This window comes from Dermacentor silvarum, chromosome 8 (genome assembly GCF_013339745.2).
Source record: "Dermacentor silvarum isolate Dsil-2018 chromosome 8, BIME_Dsil_1.4, whole genome shotgun sequence".
NCBI lineage: Eukaryota > Metazoa > Arthropoda > Arachnida > Ixodida > Ixodidae > Dermacentor > Dermacentor silvarum.
The window spans coordinates 13547290-13565496 of record NC_051161.1 but is presented as its reverse complement, the minus strand read 5'-3'; the positions used below and the strand labels follow the sequence as shown (position 1 = coordinate 13565496).

At 46.4% G+C, this 18207-nt stretch overlaps 2 protein-coding genes across 2 annotated transcripts in view; both read left to right on the top strand.

Annotated features, from left to right (window-relative positions):
* The window catches only part of LOC125947509 (uncharacterized), a 181557-nt gene extending 169074 nt beyond the window's left edge, over positions 1 to 12483 (top strand). The window contains exon 3 of the mRNA XM_049672338.1: positions 12253 to 12483. Coding sequence (XP_049528295.1) covers positions 12253 to 12483 — 231 coding nt within the window. The remainder of the gene's footprint in view (positions 1 to 12252) is intronic.
* Positions 12484 to 12635: 152 nt separating this feature from the next.
* Positions 12636 to 18207, top strand: part of LOC119461952 (spidroin-2) — a 31174-nt gene continuing 25602 nt past the window's right edge. The window contains exon 1 of the mRNA XM_037723314.1: positions 12636 to 12650. Within this exon, the coding sequence (XP_037579242.1) occupies positions 12636 to 12650 (15 nt within the window). The remainder of the gene's footprint in view (positions 12651 to 18207) is intronic.

Genomic DNA, 18207 nt, shown 5'->3' with positions numbered 1-18207 from the left:
GGAACACGGGGGTGCATACACATATTTTCAAGCAACCTTTGTCCCCTAAAGAGTGCATCAGAAAACTGAACGACCGGGCGAAGAGCTACAATGATTGGTTGGTTCAAACTGATACAAGTTGTCCTTTCCGTCGTTGTTCTAGCTTTTCAGATGTTCCTTTAATACCGAGAACAGACAAGCTATACTTGTACGAGCGAATGGCAAGATACAACAGAGGGCTATCTTAAAACCTCGCCGAGAACGAGGCGGCAGCGTGAACAGGAGCAGCGTGTACACATTCTTCAAACTGACGCGAATAAATATGTATACGAGAGGCGATATATAGGCGCCAGGCCTATGCATGTACCCCGAATTTCTCGGCTTTCACTCAACGCTGTCGGTGATCAGCGCGAATGAGGCGGAGCATCGCGAGACGAATAAGAAAAAGAAAGCAAAGAAAATCGTTCCTTCTTTCCTACAACGCGAGGAACGCGAGACATGCCAGAAGAATGGCGCCGTCATTTACACTTTCTTACAAAGTAATCCCACTTCCTGAGCGGCCGTCAATTTGCCTTTCTTTTAGACGTTGAAAAATTCGCCGCGCTTGGTTGTGCTCGAAGCGCCTCCGCTCCCGTGCCGAGGAAGATGCAGATATCAACGCGTTCTTTCGGTGGCGGCGGCAGCACGCGATGGAAGGCTTTTATTGTATAGAAGCTGTTTTCCTTGAAGCCTGCGGCCCTATAGCAACGGGAGACTAATACACTGCGCGCGTCGGCTTTACGGCTGCCGGATTTTACTGACCTGCCCGCAAGTCATGCTTCCGAGGCTATTTCCTGGCAGTTTTTCTTTCGGCTGAGCCCTTGCAGTATTTCGTTTTTATTGTTATGTTTTTTGCAAGTCTTCATGAATAAAGATTTCGCCAGCTCGCATGCATGAGCCCGCCGAGGAACCGCGCATCGTCATGCGCGTGCGTAGCTTAGAACGAAACGCGGAAGAACAGGGCAGGGCTGCCAAAACAGAGCAGACAGCCTCTAATGTGAAGAAGCTCTTCGCGTGCGGCGATCATGATTTGCTTCCTGTAGAGTTGTTCCGGGGTGCAAAATTATGTGCGGCTACTATTTGAGAGACTTTCTCTATTCTATTTTTTCGGTCATCTTTCAAAAGTTGGCACGCAAAAGAAGTTCCTTTGGATGAAGCCTGACAACAACGAGAGGTGACTGTATGACGCCGTTCACCACTTATTTATTAGCAAGGATGAAAGAACGCTGGAGTTTAACTTGACTACACCATGCGCTAGCTATAGGAGACGAGGTAGCAACAAAAACAGCTGGAAAAGTAAACACGCTAAAGATCGGTAATACGACGGCGCGACGATGGTCGGCATGCCTGAGTGCAAGAGGCAACCAGTAAGTGGCAGTTATACAGGCCCACGTGTATTGATTTCGGTTACGAAAGAAACCACGTGATATGACGCGTATTACATTCCAAAGACGTAAAGCACCGCCAATTAAGCAATCAAACGAAAGGCTGAAAACATTAGAAATGCCATAGAACAGGGAAGTATGTGTCGATGTTTTTTTATGAGTAGAAGTGACCCAGGGCGGTTATTAACAAAAGAACTCTCTTACGCTAAGATTGTTCAAAAGAAAGATGTTAGATAATCATGATCCTGCATATATTAGCAAACGCAGCCGGCTAATCAAAAGTAGCGCTTAATAACAAAACGCTTTGTGAATTCCACCCCACGATTGTCAACTTAGTGATTTGCTTTGGAACTAAGTCAAGCGGCGGGACAATGATGTCGAGTGCACACAGCATGAATCATCAGTTGCACTCCGTAAAAATATGAGCCGGAAAAACACCAATTTATAACAAGACAATTAGTCGCGTAAATAGCCGAATATTTGAAGAAAGGAAATTTAGATACTCAGGAAAGGTTTCGAGGAAGGAGTGTGCACCATGCAAGAAAAGAAAATAAGAACATAAAAAAATGCCTGAGGTGGTGCAGACAAAAGACAGTGCTCTAACGAGGTGTATAGAAGCAGCGCCCTCCTTACGAAAGACAAAAGGTCGGCCTCATTTGCATGTTTCCCGGCTAAAACTGTGTATCCCGCAGAGGCAGTCAGGCATGACGGCGAATCGTTCGAAAAGTTAAAAGCAGTTCGCGACCTCCCTTCTCATTCAAATCGCACGGCCACCGCTGCACGCCGGGGCTAAATTCCGATCCCCACGGGCGCCACTCCTGCACAAAAGCGCGCCTTTTTTAGACCGCTACCAGGCTTGTCCTCATCAGCAAACTTAGCTCAGTGACTTCAGAGAAGACACAAAACCTGTTAACGGCACGAACACAAGCCACGTCCTTTGTATTCGTCGCTGTAGTTCCGTACGCTGTCTTTAAACTAAAGTGGTGCAGCCTTTGCTGTACTGCACGGTCCGAGCTCGCAAGCCTATGTTGTTTTGTTTAAAATAGTTTACTATAGACAAGTTGAGATAACGAATGCATCGGCTGCTGCAGCTTTCTGTGTTAGTCATGTTTAAAATTTTAACCTGCGTTCGACGGTGCAGTTTTGCACAAAAGACCGAGCACAAGGAGGTTAGTAACCCAACTGCTACTGGTTAGTAACCCAGCTTGCTTTTTAAAGATAAAGCGTCTGTAGGGCCAATCGACGACTTCCAGGAGGTTTCGGAACCTCGTTCTAGCTGTAAATAACAGCGCAGAGTAAAAATGCTGTCTTAGGAGCATCAAGCCAGTCACTTGCACACGTTCCTGCATGACAGGCGCGTTAGCAGGAAAAAAAAATATATATATTGTTAATGTAGCCCACTAAATAGCGTGCATCGACGGAAACTATAAGAGTTCGTGGCGATAAGAAAGCAGAAACACGGGTGAATGACAGACCATGTTTGCATACGTGAGAACGCCTCGGGGAATAGGCTCCGCAATGCTCGTTCTCCAGCTCATACAATGCTGCACGCATTTGATAAGACTGTCTACCGATAACCGAACACGCTCTTCCAAAAGCGTCCGCTCTCGAGGAAGCCTGAAAAAAAAAAGAAGGATGTCTGTTTAGAAAAGTTGAAGAAGGGACAAGGAAGGACATCACCCGAGCGGGAACAAAGAACAAAGGAACTCGCTCGCTGACGCTGCAAAGCGACGTATACGCGGCGCGACGGAACTTCTTCCGCTAAACCTGGCACATCCGCCGGCTGCACCTAACCATGAGGGAGGTCCTGAAGACAAACGGCGTGCACTGACGAAGAGGCTTGCTGCGGCTCTGAGTTCCTGTAGCTAAACGAAGTGCAACCAAAGCTATAAAGGAAACGAGAACACTATAGGGGACGTACCTGGCCGTGGTGTGGCCCTCGTGCAAGATGTGTACACAGAGTGAAGCCATTAAAGATAAAAATCTTTGCCGCGCCGCAGCGCACGGACAGAGTGAGAGCTCCTGTTCAAACGGCTCTTCCTTTGAGTCAGGATCACGTGGTGTTTCGCTTCGCCGAAGTCGCACCCTGGTGCATCGTCGCTGAAGAAGGATAAAAAGGAGGACCTAGACTAACAAAGAATAAGCGGCTTCAAGAAGCGTAGAGTTCGTTGTTATTTCATACAAGAACTTGTTTATTCAAACTGCGGTTGAACAGCTTTTAACAAATGAATGCTGGAGCTCTGAGTCTGCATGCGCGAGTGCGAAACAACATTTTCTGGGCTCGGGAAGCATCGAGCCTGACCTCCAGGCGAGAGTAACAATGTCATTGTGCGAGATGAATTATGAAAATGGGGCCCTCGTGAACTACAGGCACACAAAGAGAAGCAATCAATCAGTTTAGAATGAGAAGGTAATCTTTGAAAACTTTGCGGTCGTTGATTTCGCGATAATAGGTTGATTATTAAACAGGAAATGAAAGTCGCAGCTTCATTTTTTTTTTAAATTTCGCGCCGATACGTCAGTGTGACGTCAGTGTGGCGTTAGCTCAGCAGATGTTCCTGAGACTAGCCTTGGTTCCTTGGCTCAATTAAAACCAAATGTAGTTCATTTTTGCCGATAAAGAAATAACAAGGTCTTAACAGACACCGCCAAAATCCATGACGGTATGCTGGACTGGTGAGGGAACTTCGTCGCAGTGTGACCACCCGTATTTTTCTTTAGCCTTTTCATCGTCCCACGTGTACTCAGTACTCACTCTCTCTAACTTTTCCTCTTTCTATTTCCCCTTTCCCTTACCCCTAGTGTAGGGTAGCAAACCGGACGCTCGTCTGGTTGACCTCCCTGCCTTTCCTCTCCTTTCTCTCTCTCCTGTCTCTGTCTCTCCTCTGGCCGCAACTGCTCCAAAACCTTTATGCTTAAAGGGAAACGTAACTTTATTTACTTGAGGAAACAACAACAGGAAATAGAACGTAAATTCCAATATAGCATCCACACGCGACTCAGCCCGTGTAAGTTAGGTACACAGTCAAGAGTGCACAACTTGCACACACTAAACTCAAGTAGTGTGGATCGCACGCGCAAACTCAAGTTGCCTGGGTGCGCACCGTAATAATTGCGACGTGGCGAGGCCATCTACCACTTCTAGGTTTGACTGTAAATACGTGTACGTGTATGTAACCGAGCCTTGAAAAGGTTCATCAGAGCTGCACGCTTTAGCGCACAGGGCGGGTCCTAGTACCGTTGAGCGACAGCTTTGATTGTCGTACCGCCCACCGTGTGACGGGCAGCGCGACAGTCAGAGCAACCGTTCTGTGTTGTAGCAGCATATGGGTCTAATTTGCATCAACTCGCTACATGTTGACGTTGCTCGCGTGACGGCGGCTTCACGCTGCGTGCGGTAAGCAACTGTGACAAGCAAGTTACTTCGCTATGACGCAAAGGGGCCCCATTCCCAAGCGATTGCACGAAGGCTGCGTTCGCTGCGATTGTCCGCTTGTTTTCGCTGAAGGTGAAGGTTGGCTGTTTTGTTAAACGTTGCAGAAGAGGACCTAAGAACGTGTGCTTCATCTAAGCGATTGCTGCATGTTTTACAGTGAGATCGAAAGAAAAGAAAGAAAACACACAGGAAAGGCGGATGGAAACAATTACAGAGCGCTCCTATAAGATTAACTGCGTATGCGGAGCGTATTTTAAAGTGTTCTAATGTATTTAACCCTGTTTTTGTCATTATGCAGCGTTTTAATTCTACCGGTAATGTGAAAAAAGCATTACAGTGTCGTAGTTATACGACAGTGAACCTTGTTCGTTGTTACTTCAGCTTCGATAATTTGTGTGTTTTATCCGCATGAGAAAAGTGTCATCACAACGAAGAGCTGAGGCGCAGAATTCGCAAAGCTTATCGTAAGTGGTGCTTGCCATTGGCCGGCGGCGTTCGTTAATCTTCTGCCAGGCATCACGATTGGCTTGCACCTGCTGTCACGACCAGTCCTATAGCGCATGAACTTTCTTGTGAGTACGGGCCCGGGTAAGTGGCAGGATATAGAAACACGCACCGGAAACAGGAGCAGGTTGAAAGCACCACTCGAAAAGAAGTGCTTGTTAGCCAAGGGAGGCGCGCAATGCGGAACTACAACGAGGCGGGGATAAGTAATAAATGGCGGTGAATGTAAGAGCGGAATGGCGTCAGCATCACCCGAGCAATGCCCAGGCACAGTTTCCGGCAGGGTGGACGGAGAGAAAGGTGGCTTGCACCCTCTGAGTCGTAAGCAAGCCCGAGAGACGGATGTCAAGTGTCCATTTTATAGCATGGGGGTTGCGAGAAATCCGAAGCTTCGACACACGGACCACGATTCGCTGAGTAACACGTAACCACCGGCGCTGATAATAGAGGGGCGCGAAAATAAAACACCATGCCGGTGCCGACGTTTCGACAGCGGAAGAGCACAACGTTGCATCGTGATTTCACTGCACCACAAGGCGCACAGTGTTGCAGGTTTCATCTATAAGTCGAAAAGAGAGAAGGGGGGAAGAGGAGAGAGAACCTCCCGCTGTGCCCTCGCAGAGACGCATCACTGCGCCTCTTTTTTGACAGCCTTCGGGGCCGAGAGCCAAAGACAGCGAGAAGCTTTCGCAAAACAATGGAAGCCTGCAATCAACTCTGCGCTAAGACCGCTTGAAAGGAACGCCGCCTCACTTGGCTTCCCTTCGGAGATGGAACAGAAAGAAAAGAAAACGAGACTGTGCAGCAAAAAGAAAGAAAGAAATTGACAAAAACAAAAAAAAACAGAGTTGCAGTTGCCCCGCTATATCGAGCTGCTGCCGCGGAGGTCCCCTGTCTTGCGCATCCGAAGAGTTGTCTCCTATAGTTAAAGGCCTTCAGCGTAGAAGATCGAGGTAACAGCAAGAAAAAGCTGCACTTGCTGATGTGGCCCAGTCGACAGAGTAGCGTTATATTGCTAACTTGTCCATATTAGCGAAAATGCATGTCTCGCGTGCACGGTCTCGCACGCAAATGATTATACCCAACGTTTGCTCGCGCTGAAGCACCTTCGCGCTGCTGGAGAAACCTGACAGGTGCTCATAACAGCCGCCAGGAAAACGCCTTCGCGCGCCGGCCTTAATTGGCTCCTTGCCCCGGACGACTGACCACAAGGGTAATATATAACGTGAAACGCGGCAGAGACGAGGCACAACGATGATTCGATAAAGGAAATGGCAAATCGCGCGGAGAAGAACGGCTGGCAAAGCACGCGGACAAATTGGGCGTCGCGCGAAGGTGCGTGACAAGCGAGACGGAATGACGGGAGGGAGGAACGGCGGTCGTGGCGCGCGCCAGATCAAATCGCCCGGAGCTTTGTCTCATTAACAGCGCGGGACGCCCGCATTGGTCATTGCTCGCGTGAAGAAAAAAAAAGTACAAGAAAATGAAAGTTGGCGTACCGAGAGCAAGAAAAAGTTCGATGTAATCGCGTCCCCGTTGTCACTTATTCTGAGGCACATTAATTGGACGTAAAAGTGCGAGCGCGGAAATTTAGCGAATAGTTACAAAAAGGAAATTACCACACTCCCGCGCGACTGTGAATATCGTGAGTGCGTGATGATAGGCTTCGAAGCTGCAGCGGCGCTGTTTTTATTTCTTTTGCCTTTTAGTTTCATTTTCTGTTTCCGTGTTAGAAAAAAAACACATTGAACATGTTAAGGTCTTCATGGGTTTCTTCACAACGAATCGCGAGAAAAGATATTGGGATAATCTATGGATATGTAGAAATATACACGATGATAATCAAACACTAAGGTATTCAATGCAAACAGCAAGAAAAATATAAAAGAAACATATGTCTGAACTGCAAATACGGTTGGTATTTACGAAAACAGGAAAGCGGACAAGAGGGACCGAATTAATAGATCTTTTCGTTGCGTGGAATTGTTGGCGACTAGCCAGTGGCCATTGGTGATATTAATTTCTTTATCAAGACTTGCTGGCGCTTGTTTTTGCGAACCGCTCAAGTGTAGGAGCTGCTCGGCGAATATAATGCCAGGCTTTTGCTAAGAAATATCCGCATTAGCGCTCATAGCCTTTATGCAACAGGAAACATCTGTTTTTAAATCTAACTGAAGACTGACCTGTAGTATTTACTTTTACTAGAGTATATTTGAACCAGCTTCCAATTAAGGTACGATACTCTTTGTCGGTTTTATTATTGCATCGTACCTTTCTTATTAAAATATAAGGAATGATATTTGTTGATATTAGAGTAATAACAGCTTAATTACTTTCTACATGAAACTGACGAACAACAATATAATACAGCAATAACAGTCATAAGGGGAAAAAAGCAATCATGAAGCTGCTTATTTGAGAAGTAGTTCATGTTTAAGCTCGTCATAATGCGTTCCTTGACGGCTTACGGCGGCAGCCGGACCACCTACTGTCCCGAGACTTGATGCAAGGTTACCAACAACGGCAGCTGTCAGCTGCGAGGAGTTTAGCTATTTATTAATTCGCAACTTACTGAATTCTTTCCGCACAAGCGTGATTTAATTGAAAAATAAATTAAGGAGAGGGAGGGGGAGAGAACAGATAAACAATGCTTATTCGTGATGTCAGATTGTTCTTGGTGAACGTTTTACAATTCTGTCCCCTTAGAGTAACACGAGATGCGCTCTCATGTTGGTGGAAAGATCACAATCAGAATCAGCGAGCGAGAGAGAGATAAAGGCAAAGGAAAAACTGGGAGGTTAACCCGCGGATATCTCCGGTTCGCTACCCTAGATTTGTGAGTGGTGGCACTGGCTAACACTCCCAGGGTTAGTTCTAGTTGTAAAAACACAATTACTGCAGAAAGTGGATGGGAAAACGGCGCCGCGGTACCTCAATGGTGAGAACATCGCACGCGTAATGCGAAGACGTGGGTTCGTTCCCCACCTGCGGCCAGTTGTTTTTTCATCCATTTTCATGAATTTATGATTTAGTTAATTCAATTAGTAAGTACAAATAATTTCCCCTATGCGTCCTATGCGTCCTTGGTGTCATTGTTGGTTGGCTTCTTATGATATGATTAATGAAAATCGGGCCCCTCGGTTCCCTATCCTCTCGTTCATTTTATATATATATATATATATATATATATATATATATATATATATATATATATAAAGTGAGGTTATGCCCGGATCCGGTAGTTGAACAAGAACTTGTAGGTTGAGGACGCACGTACGAAAAAAATAAAAAAAACGATACTTTATTTACTATGTTTCGGCTGGGGTCCGGCCTTCGTCAGGGATATTACAGGGTGTCCCAGCTCTCATGCAGCACGATTTAAAAAAAGGAGGAACGGCGTTACGCGACGCAAACCTAGTGCGTATTGTTTCCAGTACAGTGGAGTAGCCGCCAGTATTTTTTTCGTTACTGAGACTAAAATAATTAATTGTAATTAATTAACTAACTCGAGAAGTACTGTCCTAATTATCCAAGTGCCAATGAGAAAACTCCCGATACAGCTTTCCGTTGCTCAATACGTGCTACATAAAAGTGTTTTCCCGAGCATGAAAGAAGCCCGCGAATACACTCAGAATTGCCGCACGACTGGCCGCTCGAGCCACTTTGCGTGTATTCGCGGGCTTCTTTCGTGCTCAGAAAAAACACTTTTACGTAGCACGTATTGAGCAACGGAAAGCTGTATCGGGAGTTTTTCATGTTGCCCTACAAGTTTCTCATTGACACTTTGATAATTAGAACAGTACTTCTCGAGTTAGATAATTAATTACAATTATTTATTTTAATCTCAGTAACGGAAAAAAAATACTGGCGGCTACTCCACTGTACTGAAAACAATACGCACTAGGTTTGCGTCGCGTAACGCCGTTCCTCTTTTTGTTTTAAATGGTGCTGCGTGATAGCTGGAACACACTGTATATATATATATATATATATATATATATATATATATATATATATAACGTCAGCAGAACAAAATACAGAATTATATACAAGATAGATAGGCAAATGGCAGCGTAACATAAAACTTGTATGCATATTAAAAAAAAAAAGACGAGAGTTTCTTCGTATTGCTACAAGCGCACTCATTAAAAATAAAAATAAAAGGATGCAATAAACATTCAGGTTATTCTGTCGATAAAAATGCATATTTAGTTTTTTTTATTGGTATAAAGAATTTGAGTTTTTCATTATGAGTCGTAGAGAGAGAGAAAATGATAAATGAAAGGCAAGGAGGTTAACCAGGGCTGAGCCCGGTTTGCTACCCTACACTGGGGGAAGGGAAAAAGGGGAGGGAACGATTAGCGCGTTCCATATTGACATGGAAGTGAATTCTACAGTCTGCTTACCACGGTTAGTGCGGACTCCCGACAAAAGAAAATAGTTATTCAACGCGAATCTGGTGGTACGTACTATAAATAATGAGGTTACATAATGAAAATGTGATCGGCGGTAGCTAATTATTCAGAAATCTGTAGAAGAAAGTTTATTTGGTGAGTCCAGAAATGGTAGGTAGCGATTTGACATTAGCAAAGCGTGAACTGCAAATAATAATTCTTATGGCTTGGCTCTGAACTATCTGGACAGACGTGTAATGTGCGTGCTATAGGTGTTTCCCCAACCTATTTTACGATAAGTTATATATAGGAGTGAACAAAAGGGTGCCAATGTGTGTATAGTAAGGTATACTTGTAAAGTAAGGGCGTGTTTTAATTGGGATGCGAATACCATGGGCTATTTTATTTTTTTATGTGAGCGATGTGATTCCGATATTTCAAATTACAGTCAAGTAGAATGCCAAGGAAAGATAAACATGAACTTGGAGGAAGACAATGGCGACCAATAATAATAGGTGAAATGGATGCTAAGTTTCGCTGATGTGAAGGGAATACAACAAATCTAGTCTTGGCGGTATTAATAGATAACTTGTTGGCATTACACCCAATCAGTACATTTTATGAATCAGCATTGAGTTTATTAACGAGAGATGAGACGTCTTTATGAAAGGTAAATATAGTAGTATCATCAGTCAGGTAAATCATTAATATAAACAAAAACAGAAGTGACCCCAGGATGGCGCCTTGAGGCACCCCAATATTAGTGGTTCGTTATCAAGGGAGACATTAGAAACAGAAACAACTAGAACTCTGTTATATACAAAGGAACGTTTTAGTGGCGAAATGGCAGGACAAAAAGAAAAAAAAAATCCAATTACCTCGAGCTTAGCGAATAGGATACTGTTATGATTTATGCTATAAAATTCCCGCCGTTAGATCAATAATACCGATCCCACAAGAAATCCTTTGTCGATTATTTTTTTTTTTAGTTCGTCAGTGTGATGGATGAGTGCCAGCTCTGTGAAATATCCATGACGAAAACCAAACAGCCATGAACAGAGGTCAATAAATTTAGAAAGGCATTTTGTTAACCATATTTCAATTAGTTTCTCGACAACTTTCCCGAAGAAATGATGATATATGGGGTTTTATGGCGCAAGGCCCAAGTATGGCCAAAGAGCGCCACTTTCCCGAAGAAAGGCAGAATGTATACAGATCGCTGGTTCCCCATATATATGGGAACTGACGTGTTGGCGGACTAGTGAAAACATGTTCGAAGAAAACTTCGCATTGAATACTGCTACGACGGGCGCCTAAAGGCGTCTGGCATCATTAATTTTCTGTGTGTCCGATAAACTATACAATAAATAAGACATACCGGTGTTAGACACAAAAGGCAGATTTATTTGAATTGACGTAAAAAAAAAAAACTCGCGACTTTTATATGTGCAGTCAGTGATACAAAAGCAAGCATATATTGAGGATTGGGGCACACGTTACTGAAGAAAGGTATCAGCTCCACTTTCATAAGAAAATATCGGCTGACATAGTCGGTAGAGTTAAACAGAAAAATAATGACGTAACAGTGTACACAGAACAGGGCCGGTATTTTGTAGCGATGCCTTTCCGGTAATAATGCCTTTTCGCGCTTTAACGCGCTTTGTCAGTGGTCAGAGCGACGGTCCGCTCGCGTTATCAACGGGATCAGCCGGCCGTGAGCGGTGGATGATAAGACTAGTATAGAATAAATCAGAAGGCATCGCTACAATATCGCGGCCCAGGTGCTGTCTTTGTTTCTGCCGTTCGTCGTTGTCAGCGTTGGACTTCTGTGATTTGCCCTGAACTCTTGATTGTGTTCACGTCCCCACGAAACCAGAACGCCTTAGGCCAGATCCGATAAGTCCGCCCACAACATGCGGGTGCATAAGCGATCCCTATACCCCACCCTACCGGTCGCTCCCTACACGCACACATAGATTTTATTTAACCTTTGGGCGATAAGGTTGGCTGCGTGATCAGCGGAATCTCTTGCTGACCCCCACGCCCGATAAAGAAGGGACGTCAGTGAAAGCGAAGTCGGTACAGAGAAAAGGACACCGCTTACAAGCGAGGTGGCAAGGACAGGGAGAGTGCAAGGTCTCGGCTCTCTCCACTTTCGGCAGGCGCGCCGTGGACAGTGGTCAGCGGACACGCGGGCACTGTCCCTCCGTGAGAAGCATGCAGTGCCGCCGACGATGAGAGTGAAAGGGGGAGGGGGGGGCGGACAAGAAGGAGGCAAGGAGCAGAGCGCCTCGTGCCGCTCTGCAGGCGGCGTGCAGCATCAACTATAGGAGCGGCGGCGAAGGCAGCGCGGGAGGGAAAGAAGAAAGAAGACCTAACTGGATTGGATGCTCTCGCGGGCTGCTGGTGGTGGCCCCAAAAAAAGGACCGGTGGAGAGAGGCCCCCCGTATAAATGCGCAATCGTCCTTTCGCCCAAGACTCTCACTGACGAGAGTGGATGTGCAGCTGGTACAGGCGGCCCAAAGCGGACCGGCGGCATTGACGGCAGCAGCGCGAGGAGTGACCACGACACAGCGGGCTCGAGGCGACGCCGAGGACCTGGACTATAGCGTCATCGTTCCTGGAGCAGCAGGATCGCCTCCCGGCTTTGGTTCCAAGGCTTCGCAGTGGCTCCTTCACGCCTGCGCGTCCTTCCGCGTCGGACTACGGTTGACGGAGTGGACTAGCTGCGGTTCGGTGCAGTGACATTGGACGGCGACTCAGTGGAAGTGACATCCTACACTTGTTTCGCTTCATTCTCCTGACCCCAAGCGGGCAGCGCTCGAGAACTGAAGTGCGCTGCCTGAACTGGCAATAGGAAAAGCCATCTTCGAAAACGTTCCTGCCGACACCTCAGGATGCACATGCTGAAGGTGAGCGAATACTTTATTTTTGTTTTTAATTATTCAGCATTCGCTATTCCTCAACCCAATTTACATCAAAGGCATCCGAATCTGGCATACTTTCACTATGCACTACAAAATTTATGATAAATGCTAACTGCAAAATCCTCGGCTCCCTCTTCTCTTACTCCATAACGCCACGGATACCGGTTGATATTGGTAATAATAATACAGTTCGTCGTCCAGGCTAAAGCAGATATTTCTTGGCGCGTCAAACGTCGTACGTCATTGCAATATTTTCAAAGCCACGAGAAGAAACTTATCGCACGAGCAGCCTATACGAGTTCTCAATTAACCGGCAATGATGACAGAAGGCCGCACAGCTTTTCCTTTCGTGCTTTCTGTGCACTGATTTCAGCGTCGATGCAGCACATCCACAGCCGTGTAATCATTTAAATGTATCCTCCGTGGTAATTCAGTGGCAATGGCGTTGCGCTGCTGCGGACGAGGTCGCGCGTTCGATCCCAGCCGCATTCCGAAGGGGGCGGAAAGCAAAAACGCTCGTGTAACGCGCATTGGGTGCACGCTAAAGAATAACAGGTGGTCAAAATTAATCCGGAGTCCTCCACTGCGACATGCCTCATAATCAGATCGTGGTTATGGCACAAAATTTATGTTAATGATCACGTACATTTATGCCTAACACGTTAGCAACTCTTACAATGAATCTCGTGAGATTGGGCCATTATAGAATATAATCTAATTGGAGAATTCGAACTGTGTAGCGTAAAGTGCGAGAAAAACGTACAGCGTAGCTACAGCGGTGGCCTTGTCATCCCACTCATTCCGTTCCGTTTCATTCATAAGAAAGCGATGACGATCTAGATGGGAAGCAATCGTCGTCGCCTTCCGCGAACTACATTTATTTGCCGAGCTGCTGCTTTTCACGAGAAGCTCGATTGCTGCCATCGCGTTCACCACTGGATTCTAGGGCTACGTGCTGCTAGAATTCAAGAGAGCTGAAGCACGAGGCACAAAAGCGAGCTGTCACAGTAGAATACCTGCTCGTAGTTCCATGATGTGAAAAGGCCTGTGACGCACTGCGGCATCGGCTCCCGGAGCTCCGCGCCTGCGGGAATCAAATATGAGGTCGCGGGTTTAATTCACAGCCACGGCCGCTGAGTTTAGATGGGGGCCAAATGCACAAACGCTCGTGTAATAGGAGCAGGTTAAAGAACCCCTGGCGGTTAAGAATTAATTTGGAATCCTCCACTACGGCCACTTTTATAGCATCAGTGTTGCTTCATGTCATTTCTTTCGATCCCTAACCCCTTTCTCCCTGCGTAGGGTGGTAAACAGGACGTTCATCCTTGTTGACCTCTCTGCCTTTCCTTCCACTTTTTCTCTCTCTCGTAAACCACAAGAACGAATCACTCATTCAATAAAAATACAAGTTCCGTCTCGGTGCTCGGTTTGCTCAGTCAGCGACGTTACCGGTGCGCCCGGATTTCACCTACAACGGGCCTATCCTCAGTTTACGTAGCGGTAACACAACGGCCATGATATGCAGGGGCATTAACACTCTAAATGTGTTCAAACAATTGACGAGCAAACGGACATTCGAGACACAAGAATGCGGTCGTCGTGCTGTCCGGTGCATGCGCGGCTCGCACATGGAGGGCGATAGGGCCTCCAGAGACGCAGAGTGCGGTTGGCTGCAACAACGACGCACCGAAGTCGACGCACCGTCAACGCTACGCTCAATCACCTCGGTGGCGGAGCCAGAGCGTCCTACCTTCCACTGCTGGTATATGAGCGTACAGCGGCCGTGGTTGTGGGCACGCCAGACACTACACGCAAGCACACTAGCATTCCTGCTGAGCTGTTGTGTATGCACTGCTAAGAGCGGAACGGACAGTAAACGTCACGTTGTCTAATATTATTTCACTGGTTGATGAGGAATGCCGACGGTTTCTCGTTGGGCCCATCTCGTGCACCATTGAGGTGGGACGCCTGCAACGCCACTGGCTACGCTCCTCATGGTTCCAGCAACGTGAGACGCTTGGTAGCGGCCAGAGCTCTGTTCCTTTTACCCAGGAGTAGTTGCCTTGCGTCACGCCAGCATGTCACACCCGTGATACTCAGAACATCGCCCGGGGAGCCCACGTGCAACGCTAAACCTGCTATCGCTGCCAATGTTTCGCTCTTTGGGCAAAACTGCGACATTTAGTTTTTGTTCTTGTAGTTCAGTTTTGATATCAAATGCATGCACACAAAGTTTTATGTACCATTTATACACAATTTTTGGAGAATTAGAAACAAATGCTCTTTAAGTATAGGTTAACGACCTACAAGCATTGGCTTTCGCGATAATGGACACGTCAGGAATTTCATGAGTAATAAGGTCTCAAGAAGGCTAGTCACGCCGATGAACTCTAATATGCACGCTACAGACTTTTTTTTCCCAACAGTACTACGTGTGACCTTCTTTCTTTTATTCAAAATGGATTAACTGATGTGTATGCTATATTTGTTTTTGTCAAAGTTGCAATATTTAGATGTTATTGACACCAGTTAAGGTAACACAAAAGCAACAAAGGAATGAGGCAAAGGTGTCGTGCACTACGTTCCATGCGTAACGCTATTCGAGGCTTAATATTCAACGGATGGTAGTCAATAGGGATAAACCCAGTATAAAACCTCGCACGTGAGCGAAATTTGCTGAGAAAGAAACATCGCTTTCTTCAGGCGTTCTTGATGATGAGTGATGGGTTTTACGTCCCAAGGTGGCACTTGAGCTATGACAGAAAACTCAACGGAGGGGAGAGAGAGAGGGAGAGTGGTGCGGGCTTCGGCCTGAATATTTCAGAGCGCTTGCTGCTCTGGGCACCTGCTTACAGTTTGAAATGACGTGTGGCGAAGACCGTAAACCCCGTCCAGTTAGGTTGGAAATAAATGAAGACTCGCTTGTCCCATGCGGTCCACAGCTACAGCGATAGCCGCGGCTGCACGAGTGCTATGTTGGAGGCGTGCGAGTAGTCGTCGTTATCGTCTATTTGTCGCCGTCGTCAGGCCAGGTACCATAGCTTTTGGTGGCGCATAAGGCTTGTCCATAAGGCTTGGCCATAATTATATAAGGCGTCATAAGGCTTGGCCATAATTATATATAAGGCACCTTACGGCGGATCTCTACACTCATTTCATGAAAATTTCATCAGTGTGCACCGCAAAAACCTCAATGCGCGGTAATATTAGTTTTCCCCCCCCATCGGAATGCGGCCTCCGGGGCCTGAAATCGAACCCACAACCTCGTGGTTCTCTCAACGACGTAACCACGGAACGGCCACTGTAAACAGTTATCAAAGTTTATGCAATTAAAAAAAATTTGGTGTTGTTAGTAATGCGAAACGTCTGACGTGATATCTGGCGAAATATAATGCGCAGTAAATCTTGCACGGTTTCGTGCGATGTCGGTTGAAGTAAGCATCGCCGGTGTACGCTAGGAATCTCCCTTCGGGAAGCGCAGAAAAACTTCTGCTCATCTTACCGAACTCAAGGGCGTTAAAATTATTTCTACATCTCCCAAAGCCCAGTCGCGGCCCTGGAGCGTTTGATCTATAGACGTGAGCAGCGTCATTAAGAACACAAGTGCCAACCTGAAAAAAATTGCTCGTGAAACTGACCTTACCAGATGCGTCGAGCGAGTCGTTATAATTTGCTGAAAGCATCCTCCTGGAAAATTAATGATTGTACGTTTTCTATGCCTTCTCTTGTTTGGGAGGGCAAACAAAGCGTGGCTTTTATTAAGCTGAGTGCACGACATGGTAGTCGAGCCATTTAATGAGACTGCGTTTCTCAAGAAGACATAAAAAGAGTAAAGTAGCTGGGAACGAGGGAACGGAGCTCCTGTGTTTACCCAGCAGAAATATACTTCGCATTCACGCTCTAGGGATACCTAGACGCTAACGTAAACTAGAACAGTTACACTAATGCGGGTTTAAACCGTCTTGTCTCGAGATGGCAGGTTTGGATGAACAGTAAATGACTTCACGTGCTAGTTTCTCACGCGCAGTTAGCTAGAAAGTAGGCGTCGGTTAGTACTTGACCAGAGCGCCCATAAAAAAGGTACAAGCCAAAAATAGCAGACGTCGCTTAGTACTCAAATGAGTGAGCTTACGAAAGGAAGAAAGCAAAAAAAAAAAAAAAAACGAGAAGAAAAGCTGCCACGTTTAGTCACGGCAGGCCAAGCGCACGTCTGAAAAAACAGAAAAAATACAAAAAAAAAACAACATCTCGGCTAACTTGGTGTTCACGTCTACTAAAACCGATCTGTCTCGCACTGACATTGGCTCACCTAACTTGCCGGAAAAAAATGTATTAGTAAGGCTCTCTTCAGATCGGTTATAGTGCCTGTATGGCATTTTTTTTTTTCGACCTACTTAAATCTTCCAGCCATTTCGATCTCTCCGGCATGGCCGCTCAGTATGTCAACAGCTGCTAGAACGGCTGCCGATGTATTCGCAAGAAACAAACAATAATGACAGAAGGGTTTAAAAGTTGCCATCGACCCGTTCGTGATGATGGGGACGACAGAAAACATTCACGCGTTGCGTCGCTGATTAACGGGATCCACAGCTGCTCGAGAGCCGTACAGGTCTACTTGCTTACGCTTACTTTTCCAGCGCTAACTTCGAGCTTAGGCGAAAGGCGGGTTACATAAAAAAATGCACTAAGGTCTGATTATCAAAAACAGCACGAAAAAAAAAATACGCATAAAACATGCCAGATGCGAAGGATCGTCTTGGCCTCCTCGGTCGCACGGCGTCGGCCCCTCTTGGGAGACTGGGTCGAGAGCTTCCATAAGTCAGGTTTCGAGACGTCATTTTTTTTTATTTAAACTACACTCGCAGCCACCTCCGCTGTATCCGCGTCGTTAGAGGATCACTTTCTCCCAAAATGCTTTCGAAAGACCCGGTTGCTCGGGCGCGAGTGACAAAAATCGAAGAACGCTCTGTAGAGGGCTGCACGGAGGTTTCTCCGCGGACAAATGCGCCCATGCGTTGCCTAAATATAGACTCGGCGTCAGGGAACTTTTCGTCGAAAAGAAATAAATAAATAAAAACGGTTACAAAGCGGGTCTCGAGGAAGGCGATCATGCACGGGGGGTATACCGCTATTCCAACTTTGCCAACGCGAGACAAGCGCTTGCCTTTGCAGAGACGTCGGTACGCGTGAACGCGAATTTCGCGCCGGAGCGGATGAAGTCCGGCGCGATAACACGACCTCCTTTGTCTTCGTGACTCGTCTCCATCACAGTCGGCCCTTGTTTTAAACTTTAGCCGGCGCTATCATCCGCGGAACCATGTAATTGCGGACACGTTTAGTACGTGCCCAGTTGATACAGTTTTTTCTTTCTTTCTTTCCGTCGCTTCGCCACGTGTTTGACATTGTGTATACGAAGGGGACGCGGAGCACCTCACTTTGAATTTCGTGAATTTTCTGCCGCGTCTCAGTTGCCGGCTTTCCGTTTATACGTACTGTAATCGACACCGAAGCGATGCATTCTCTGTTTGGAACAAAAGAGGTC